The sequence below is a fragment of the Marmota marmota genome, unplaced genomic scaffold (assembly GCF_001458135.2).
Source record: "Marmota marmota marmota unplaced genomic scaffold, marMar, whole genome shotgun sequence".
Lineage (NCBI taxonomy): Eukaryota > Metazoa > Chordata > Mammalia > Rodentia > Sciuridae > Marmota > Marmota marmota.
In genome coordinates this window covers 22210020-22220633 of record NW_026000005.1, presented here as the reverse complement: position 1 = coordinate 22220633, position 10614 = coordinate 22210020, and the positions used below count along the sequence as shown (strand labels likewise).

The 10614-nt window shown below is 34.7% G+C and overlaps 1 protein-coding gene and 1 long non-coding RNA gene across 2 annotated transcripts in view; one reads left to right on the top strand and one right to left on the bottom strand.

Annotated features, from left to right (window-relative positions):
- LOC125618183 overlaps nucleotides 1-418 on the bottom strand; it is a 16157-nt gene extending 15739 nt beyond the window's left edge. The window contains exon 1 of the long non-coding RNA XR_007349442.1: nucleotides 162-418. This is a non-coding gene — a long non-coding RNA (uncharacterized LOC125618183). The remainder of the gene's footprint in view (nucleotides 1-161) is intronic.
- The window catches only part of Wdr12 (WD repeat domain 12), a 26020-nt gene extending 20618 nt beyond the window's left edge, over nucleotides 1-5402 (top strand). The window contains exons 10-14 of the mRNA XM_015481282.2: nucleotides 887-1027; nucleotides 1141-1246; nucleotides 1376-1508; nucleotides 3386-3458; nucleotides 5098-5402. Coding sequence (XP_015336768.1) covers nucleotides 887-1027; nucleotides 1141-1246; nucleotides 1376-1508; nucleotides 3386-3458; nucleotides 5098-5175 — 531 coding nt within the window. The 3' untranslated portion in view covers nucleotides 5176-5402. The remainder of the gene's footprint in view (nucleotides 1-886; nucleotides 1028-1140; nucleotides 1247-1375; nucleotides 1509-3385; nucleotides 3459-5097) is intronic.
- Nucleotides 5403-10614: the final 5212 nt, after the last annotated feature.

Sequence of the window (10614 nt, the reverse complement as noted above, 5' to 3'; positions counted from 1 at the left end):
ACCCCACTGCATAGAGGACAGTAAAGATCATCACTATGCTAACCACTAGAAGTAAGAGTTTATACACTTCCATCCACTGCAGTTTTACTGATTGCTTTAGTCCAGTGAGACAGAACACATTCACATGCCACAAGTTACATGAAATAGATTTTATCACTTACAAAGAAGCAGCAAGGGCCAACAGAAGCCTAGGATCCATTGTGAGTCAATCTCCCAAGAAAGCTGCCCGGGGTAGATGGAGTCTTAACAGTGTGCCCCACTTTCACCACAGTGACGAATCCCAAAAAGCAGCAACACTTGGGGTTTATATCCACAGGTCATGAGACCTACTGGGCAATGCTTTGAAGGACATCCTGTTTCTAGGGGGGGCTGGAACTGAGCCCAGGCTGTTCCGGTCAGTCCATCCATATCTCAGGATGTTACATTCCCAGCATATTCTACTGTTATTCTGAGAACTACAGGATAGGAGAAGAGAGGAAAGACTGGGTCAGTTCAGGGCCATTTGGGGACAGGACTTTAATATTATGTTTATTCATTGAGAGAGTTAAATTAGTGTTAATATTAATACTGCTTAAAATGAAAAGTAGAACAGATGAGGAAGAGTCAGAATACAATATATTTGGGTTTAAACTCAAGTCTGCCACTTATAAGCTGTATCATGTTGGGCAATTATTTCAGTTTCAGTATCTTCATGTATAAAATAAGAACAGATATATCCACCTTGGAGGATTGTTACAAAGAAGAAATAGAGCAGGATATCAAAACTAAAACACCTGGTAAAAATACCTGGCATATGGCTTTGGAAGTTAATAACTACTACTATTGTTCTAATTACTCTGAAATGAAAATGCTATTCCCTTTTTTGGGGGTGATCTTCCATTTCTAGACTCCCATGGTGACCCTCTCTGGCCATACAGAAGCAATTTCCTCAGTACTCTGGTCAGATGCTGAAGAAATCTGCAGTGCATCTTGGGACCACACAATTAAAGTATGGGATGTTGAATCTGGCGGTCTTAAGTCAACTTTGGTAAGGATTTCGGTACTCCTCTGATTAACTTTGATATTTTAAGTGACAAAAACTTCTAGAAATGCTTACTTTTAGTCTATCATAGTCAAGTGTACTTTTCTTTTCCTTTTCAGACAGGAAATAAAGTGTTTAACTGTATTTCCTATTCTCCACTTTGTAAACGTTTAGCTTCTGGAAGCACAGATAGGCATATAAGACTGTGGGATCCCCGAACCAAAGGTGAGTGGTATAAATATTAGGGCATGTTAAAAAAAAAAAAAAAGGATTTCTCCAAATATTTTTTAGGTTTGTTCTGCCTACTTTTCTGTTCTAAAATTTAGTACTTGTTATCTTTTTTGCTTTGTTCAGATGGTTCTTTGGTGTCACTATCCCTGACCTCACACACAGGCTGGGTCACAGCGGTAAAGTGGTCTCCTACTCATGAACAGCAGCTGATTTCAGGCTCTTTAGATAACATTGTCAAGCTGTGGGATACAAGAAGGTAAGTGCTTTTATTCTAGATAAACCAAAGATATCAGTTACTATTATAAAATGAAAAAAACTGCCTGGAAGGGTTAGGAAAAAAAGCTCTTGGTTTTACTACCTAATATTAAAAAATACTGATATTTTAAAAAGCTAGAATCAAAGGATTTTTAGTATGTTGTTTTTTAGCATTCTGAAAAAAACTAATGCCATGTTGCTTTATCTTTTATCAAAAAATACAAAAATCAGTTTATAATCTATCTTTCTGACTTTGTTATAAAACAGGAAAAAATAGTTTAGAAAGATTGTCTTGAACCTTAATATAAATTATGTTAATAGAAAAATTAAAAATATAAAGATAATTATGTGTTAAAGGTATATTTCTTTACTTATAGGCTAGTGCTATGATAATAATAATAATAATAATAGAGAGGGAGAGAGAGAGACAGCGAGCATGAAAGAGAGAGCGAGCATGAGCGAGCGAGCATGAGCGAGCGCACTCCAAAAAAACTGCATACAGAACTTATTTACATGTCTTTACAAGTAGAAAAGATGCATTAACTAAATGCCTGTTTGTGTGTTGTTGTTTTTGGCCTTAAATCTGCTTTGTAATATATTATAATACTGTTTTATGATACATGACCTGTTAACACCTAGAAGCTATTATATTCATTTTAAACATTTTACATTGCAGTTAACATAATTTCTGATGATAGTAGTAAGTTCTATGAAGAAAGTAGCTGAGTAAAGGAACACTTCTTGGGGGAGGATCCCTCTGATATTGCAGTAGTGAGCTAATAGTGGGAAGGAATGAACCATGCACATATCACAGCAGAGGGAACAACAGATAAGGTGAAAGAATCTTGGCATATTGGCAAAATAGCAAGAAGGCCAGTGTTGATGGAGTAAAGTAAGCAAAGAGGAGAGTGGCAGGACATGAAGCAGCTAGTGGTGACCTGCTAAAACATGGTAATGAGTTTGGATTTTATTTTAAATGTGATTGGAATGCTTTGGAGGGTTTTGAGCAAGGGAGCAAGAATGAAAGCAGAGAGGCTATCATAATTCAAGACACAGATAATTGTGACTTGAACTGTGGTGGCAGCATTACAGATAAATAACTGGGTACTAGGTGTATGTTGAGGATGGCTCAGGCAGGATTACTATCTTATGGATTCAATGTGAAGATTGGAATCAGGATAATGCTCTCATTTTCTGCCTAAGCAGTTAGGTGATTGATGGTGCCACTTAACCATGGTGGAAAAGGATAGAACAATTAATTGATATATGAGGGAAAATCAGAAGTTTTGATTTGTTGTTTCAAATTTTTTGTGCCCATCCAACTGTCAGGCAATTGGATATACATGTGTAGCTCAAGGGAGAAGTTTGGGCTAAAAATATAAATATAGAAGTTATCAGGGTAGAAATGACTAGATAAAGTGTATACAAAGCCACGATTTGGGGCTGGGGTTGTGGCTCAGAGGTAAAGTGCTCGCTTAGCATGTGTGAGGCACTGGATTTGATCCTCAGCACCACATAAAGTAAAATAAAGACACTGTGTCCACCTATAACTAAAAAATAAATATTAAAAAAAAAAAAAACAAAGCCACGATTTGGGTATAAAAGAAAAATAGTGAAGGAAGTGTGAAATGGGCCTAATTATGAATAATCTTTAAAACTAAATAATATTTTTCCTGAATATATTTGTTGTAATAAATCTCTGTAGTCTGCTGATTATACAGGAAAAATAGTAAAGGTGGTTGAGTTAAGACTCAGATTAAATGGTTATTCAGGCAAGGATGGTAAATCCTGTAAAATTTTCAGGAAAGCGTGATTATTCATAAATGTTTGTTTTAATCCTGTGAATATATATAGCATGTTAATATTTTCCTCTTTTAGTTGTAAGGCTCCTCTCTATGATCTGGCTGCTCATGAAGATAAGGTTCTAAGTGTGGACTGGACAGACACAGGGGTAAGAATTCATTAGTTACTTGGTGAAAAGGAGACTATATTATTAGAATAAATATGGTATTTGTGTTTATAAAGTTATTAGTTTCAGTGTATATCATTTTATAATTTTGTTCCACAATAAAAAAAACCTCACATCTCAAGGAACTATTTTGTTTTCTGATAATAGTAAAATTTGAAATTTTGAAGCAATTTCTTTTCTCTCATGAGTATCTTTATATTTTTTTAGTTTTAATGGACACAACACCTTTATTTTATTTATTTATTTTTATGTGGTGCTGAGGATCGAACCCAGTGCCTCACATGTGCCAGATAAGCACTTTACTACTGAGCTACAACCCCAGCTCCTCTCATGAGTCTTTTTTAAAAACTTTTTTGTAGTTGTAGGTGGACAGGATACCTTTATTTTATTTGTTTATTTTTATGTGGTGCTGAGGATCGAACCCAGGGCCTCATTCATGCTAGGCAAGCGCTCTACCACTGAGCCACAGCTCCAGCCCTTCTCATGAGATTCTTAATGAGAGATTTTAAGTCCATAAATTCACTATTTCAGACTAACTGGATCAAAGTATTTACTAGTCACAAAAATCCTATGTAATAAATATGAATTATAAAACGTGTTTAAAGAATTACCATTTAATTTTGTATGTATACACATAATGTCTTATTGCCTAAGAATTCTTTCTAAATACAGGTCCCAGGGCAACTTCAATAATTTGCAATATCTATTTGCAAACAATTAATGCACTGTCCTTTAAAACCTTTTGTTTTTCTTAAGTAAGGAAAACTGTATCAATTTTCAAACTATTTTATTACATATCTTGACAAAAGCTTCGTAGAAAGTACAATAGCATACTGTCCCTCAACCAAATTCAAATGATCATTTTTGATGTTTTAGTGTCCTGTATCATCATACAGGCTGAGTATCTGAAATGCCTACTGCCAAAAGCATTTCAAAGTTCAGATTTTTTTCAGATTTTGGAATATCTGCACATAAATGAGTTATCCTGGAAATGGGACACAGTCTAAACACAGAATTCGTTTTTTATTTCATATATATATATACATATATATATATCCTGAAGGTAATTTTATACAATGTATTTTGGTATGCCTGTTTTGTCTGTGACCTATCACATGAGGGTCAGGTGCAGAATTTTCCACTTGTGGCATCATGTTTGTGCTCAAAACATGGATTTTGGAGTATTCTAAAGTATAGATTTCTGCTTTTGATTTGTTTTAGTACTGGGGATTGAACCCAGGTCCTCCCTCTTCTCTGAGCTACCTCCCCAGCCCAAATTGCAGATTTTTGAATTAGGGGTACTCAACCCAAATAGTAGTGAAATTTTCTGTAAGTGGTCCCTATAAGTGCTAATGTTCAATGTCAGTTAACTGCTCATCTGTAATTTCTAAGTACTATAAAAGAATATTATTAGAAGTAGAGTACTTAATTGGCCATATTTTTATTTCTGTTGAAGAAGCTTGGGTTCTTTAGTTAGCTGTTTTGTTTTGTTTTGTTTTTTTAAGCAAATTATTAGTGGTTATTTAGGCTTAGCTATTATATGGAATAATTGTTTAGGCTTAGCTATTATATGGAATAACTGTACTTATGTTTTTATGTATTTTTCTCTCTTTCTATACAGCTACTTCTAAGTGGAGGTGCAGACAATAAATTGTATTCCTACAAATATTCCCCTACCACTTCCCATGTGGGGGCATGAAAGTGAATAATGACTTGATATAGAGGCATTCTGTAAATGAAATTGGTAGAGAATCATCAGATTACGCTGATGCAGATGCAGCCTTTTAGATTAAGGTTTATGGTTTTCACCCTTCATGAAAGCTAACATATTACTCATTGTTTTTATTTTGTGTGTATAAAATAAAATGTGGCCTGTATTCTCTACCCTACAGACTGTGGAAATTAAACTGAGATTTTTTAAACTTCTTTTTACAGTTATTGGTTTGAATTAATATTTGCTTTTGAAATACTATAAAAGAATATTATTAGAACTAGAGTACTTAATTGGCCATATTTTTATTTCTATTGGAGAAGCTGGGGTTCTTTAGTTAGCATCTTTTTAGAAAGATTAATAGAAAATGTTACAAGAAAAGAAATGGAAATCTAATTTCCTTTTGGTAAAACAAGTAGTGTTTATAAGAAAATAAGACTTTGTACATATTTAGAACATTAAAAAATGTAGATGTTGCCAATTTATTAAGACTTCATTGAGTTATTTTAGATGAAGAACTTCATATTAAAGATATGTCAGATCCTTTAGAAATTGCATACAAATTTCAGGATAACCAGGAATCTCCTCTTTCCCTAACCTAACTTCATGTACAGATAAGAATATATTCTCCAGACAAAATCTTTTGCTTGGTATATTAAACATTCTACAAATTTTATAACATTAGCATTTGTCTTTATGTATGTTGTATACCAAATACAAATGTCTTTTTAAAATGTGACTTCAGTCTTTAATGGATTGGTATTCCTCAGACAGAGACCTCAAACTTACAACCTTTTAGTATACGGGAATCAGTTTCGTCTCATTATTGGACTGTAATTCAGTACATTTCAAATGATGTACCTGTTGAAGCCTGGGAAACAACATCTATATTTGGCTGCAGTTGAGAGCCAAATTAATAGTGGATTGAACCAATTAGGAGTTTAATTTCTTGTATGTAGAAGTCCAGAGGCAGTGCAGGGCTTGAATAGTGGTTTTGTTCCACCTTCCTTAGGACCCCACCTCCTTTCACCCTTAGGATATGGTCCTCATTTCATACATACCAAGAGCTAGAGCTCCAGTTATCACATCATTTCTTAATGTGTATTTTAATGGAGGAAAAAAAAAACTGAATAAAGTCAGCCAGAAAATTCACATACAATGTCATTGTTTTTCTCATTTTTTGCTGACATATATATATATCCCAGAGACTGCAGACATGACATTTATATATATAATCTTTGTGAGAGGACAAAAATGAATTCATAGTCCTGTTTTGGATGGTCTTTGAGTTTTAAGGGACAGTTATTTTAAATGTCTTTCTTAATTCATCCAAATGTAATATGTATATACTAAGTGGTTAAAGTAAAGGTAAATAGGCCTATTTATCAGATGCAGTGGAAAAAGAAGTGGCATTTATATAACCAATCCCTCATCTATTCTCATTTCTGGTTCCGTAGCAGGATACACTCACAGATAAGGCATTCTCCCCTTGGGATGGATATAACATGAAAGTGACCAAGTTTCTTAACAAGGATTGTCTCTGATCTCTGCTAAACTTCTCTCCTTGGGTAACTAAAAAATTTAGGTCTTATTCCCTAAACAGGAAGAATATGCGAGGCCAGTAGAAGCCTAGAAGGTCCAGTCCTCTTATAACATATTGCTCCTCCTTTTCCTCAAAAATTGGGAGTCTGCCTTTCAATGGTCCCTTTTCTTCCAGTTGAGGCTGGTGTTACAGAGGTGGGTACACTCATTTGCTCCTAAGATTCACTTGGAGAAAAGACTGGAGCTGCTTTCCAAGTACTGGGAGAAGGTGACCACAGGGGATTACTTATGCTGTCTGCCACAGCAATGTAGTTTTAATATGTTGATAACTGCTCTCTTACCTCATCTCATAAAGAATTCCTTTTCTTACTATTCTTACTACTTAATAGTAAACTTTCTAAATTTAAAATTAGGTTTTAATTAGAGATTAAATTAGGGATTAGAGGCATTTAGCTCAGAGGTAGAGGGCCTGCTTAGCATTTGTGAGGCCCTAGATTCAATACCCATCACCCCCACCAAAAACAACAACAAAACATAGGCTTAGTATACCTAATTGAACAAGTCAGTTCAAGGGAAAAAGTTGAACTACTCTACACCTGAATCTCTGCTGGGGCACAAGAAAAGGGAAAAGCACGAGAGTATAAGATATGTTTTGTACACTACATTTAAAAAAAAATAACACTCTTACATGGGAGATAATCATTAAAAATGAAGCTACAACAATGTCCTGTGTGCATGAGGTAGACAGGTGGCTTAGAGAAGGGAGCAGCAATTAGCTCTGGGAAGCAAGTTGGCTGTTAAGAAGGGCATCTTAGGGCTGAGACTACAGCTCAGTGGCAGAGTGCTTGCTTAGCATGTGTGAGGCACTTTGTTCGATCCTTAGCACCACATAAAAATAAACGAATAAAATAAAGGCATTTTTCCATCTATAAGAAAAATTTTTTTAAAAAGAAGGGCATCTTGGGCTGGGGATGTGGCTCAAGCGGTAGCGCGCTCACCTGGCATGCGTGCGGCCCGGGTTCGATTCTCAGCACCACATACAAAAAAAAACAAAGATGTTGTGTCCGCCAAAAACTAAAAAATAAATATTAAAAAAATTCTCTCTCTCTGTACCGCTCTATCTCTCTCGCTCTCTCTTTTAAAAAAAAAGAAAAGAAAAAAAAAGAAGGGCATCTAAGAAGAGTGACATTGAGTCCAAGTCAGGCAGATAATTGAGGGGCAGAATGAAGCTATAGGTTATTTCTAGCAGAAGGAGAGACAGAAGTATCAGAATAAATACTATTGAGTTCAAATACTATGAGGAAGGAAGTGGTCATAACATTTCTTCATGTACTGAGGAAGTCTATTCTCAAACTACCTTCAAAATCTTTTTCATAGAATGATCTTTTTATATTGGAAAATATGAAAACAAAATCTCGCTGTGATGATTATCTAGAGATTTTTATTCCTTAGAAATTTTTATTGGGTTGAGGTTGTAGCTCAGTGGTAGAGCACTTGCCTAGCATGTGTGAGGCACTGGGTTCGATCCTCAGCACCACATAAAAAATATATATAAGTAAAACAAAGATATTGTGTCCATACAAAAAATTTAAAAAAAAAATTTTATTCTACACTGGATGTAGAAAAACAGTTTTCTGGGTAAAGAACCAATATTTGCCTTATATATCCTTTTCCCTTGAATTTAGAATTCCATTTTGGAGCTGTTAACAACAATGCATAAAAATATGTCCAAATGCCTTCTAGCATTATCAGGGGAAAGAACAAATGAATGTTTAAATTGATAAAAAATATACATAATTGCATAATTGAACAAGCATCCCTATAAAACAAAACAAATACCATCTGAGAATTTCTGATAAAAACACTGAAATCTGTCCCCACAGCCTAAAATTCTTTTGATGTATTTTAGTTTTGAAAAGTCACAGTTGCTTATATAAAACAAATTTAAGGAAAATATTAATTATTGATATAACTGAAACTCTGTTTTTTAAAGGAGAAAATGGGACATTTAAGACTGTAAGGAATATCCAATTTATATCTTTTCAATGATATTAATAGTCACTAATGAGAATCAGGTTTCAAGAGGCAAGTAAAATTCCAGTTTTGCTAATCCAACTGCCAGGTACAAAATCAGCAGGGCCTTTGAATTATTTCAATTTTAATATTTTGACGATTGTGACCTCAGTTATCAAACATAATCATGTTAATGTTTTGTTATGAAGTAAATATATCTAACAGTAAAGTGGTTTTTTTGTTGGTTGGTTTACTAGAATTAGGATATCTTTGTTCTAGTATCAATTCCATCAATTTTGCAAATTTAAGGAAGTAAATTATTTCTCATGTCTATGAAAAATGACAATAAAACTATCTTAACAATCTGCTGATGTAGGTACTGAATTACCTATTTTATAGATAGAGTTAAGTTATTGAAAAGTCATCCCATCAGTTAATACCACTGTCAGGATTTGAACTCCAATTTAGCTGAATTTAGAGCTCAAACTCTAAAACAGAAAAGTTGCCCTTTGGTCTCTTCATTGGCTCCAGGATTCCAACAGATATCCAAATTCTCCCATACACAAATCCCTTACATAAAATGGTATATTCGCCTATGACTTATTAGTCCTCCCACATTCACGTCATCTCAAGATTACTTATATAGTTGACCCTTGAACAATAAAGGGGTAGCTCCTTTGTTGCAACTGAAAATCCACATATAACTTTTGACTTTCCCCAAACCTAACTACTAACAGCTTGCTGTTGTTGGAAGCCTTACCAATAACAAACAGTTAATAAATATTTTGTATATCATGTTTTGTATACAGTGAAAATTACAGGAGAACCATGAGAGATCACTTTTTACTGAAAGGTACAGTGTACTAAATATTACTAACATCCTATGATTTTAAGCAGGTACAATACTTGAGCTTGCTTCAATAGCAGCAGGAGGTGACTGAAATTATTATAGTAATACAGTATGTACTGCAGTTAATTTTACAGTTATTTAATACTGCATCCTTATGTGTGTTTACATTCCCCTTGACTCAATGGCACAATGTATGTGTATTTGCATAAGTTTTAATAAGCTAATTGTTTTAGATTTGTATTTTATGGTAGGAAATGGTTTAAAAAAACAGGCTATTGGGGGCTGGGGATGTGGCTCAAGTGGTAGCGCGCTTGCCTGGCATGCGTGCCGCCCGGGTTCGATCCTCAGCACCACATACAAACAAAGATGTTGTTGTCTGCCGAAAACTAAAAAAATAAATAAATATTTAAAAAAATAGGCTATTATCTATGTATATCTTATGAATTCAGGACATACCTACCATATGTGTGTGTGTGTGTGTGTGTATTTCTAGACTACACAGTTTTGTTTTTAATTTAAGCCACAAATCTCAAAAAATAAACATTAAAAAACCTGCATATAGGTGGACCCCACAGTTCAAATCCATTTTGTTCAAGGGTCAAGTGCAACACCTAATATAGTGTAAATGCTAAGTAAATAATTGTTGTACTGTATTGTTTAGGGTATAATGACAAGGAAAGAAAATTTGTACAAATGCAAGGTTATCATTATTCTGGTTTTTGGTACTGGAGATTGAAGCCAGGATGTCTCTACCACTGAGTTACTTCTCCAGCCCCCCAACCCACTTTTAAAGACAATGTTTCTGTAAATTGCTTAAGGCTTTGCTAAATTACTGAGGCTGCCCTGGAACTTGAGATCCTCCTGCCTCAGCCTCTGAATCACTGGGATAACAGGTATGTGCCATCTTGCCTGCCCCGATGCAATTTTTTTCTGAACATTTTCTATCTAAAGTTGGTTGGAGGGCTGATTGTCCACATATTATCAATTACTTTTTCTTTTCTTTTTGGGGATTGAACCCTGGG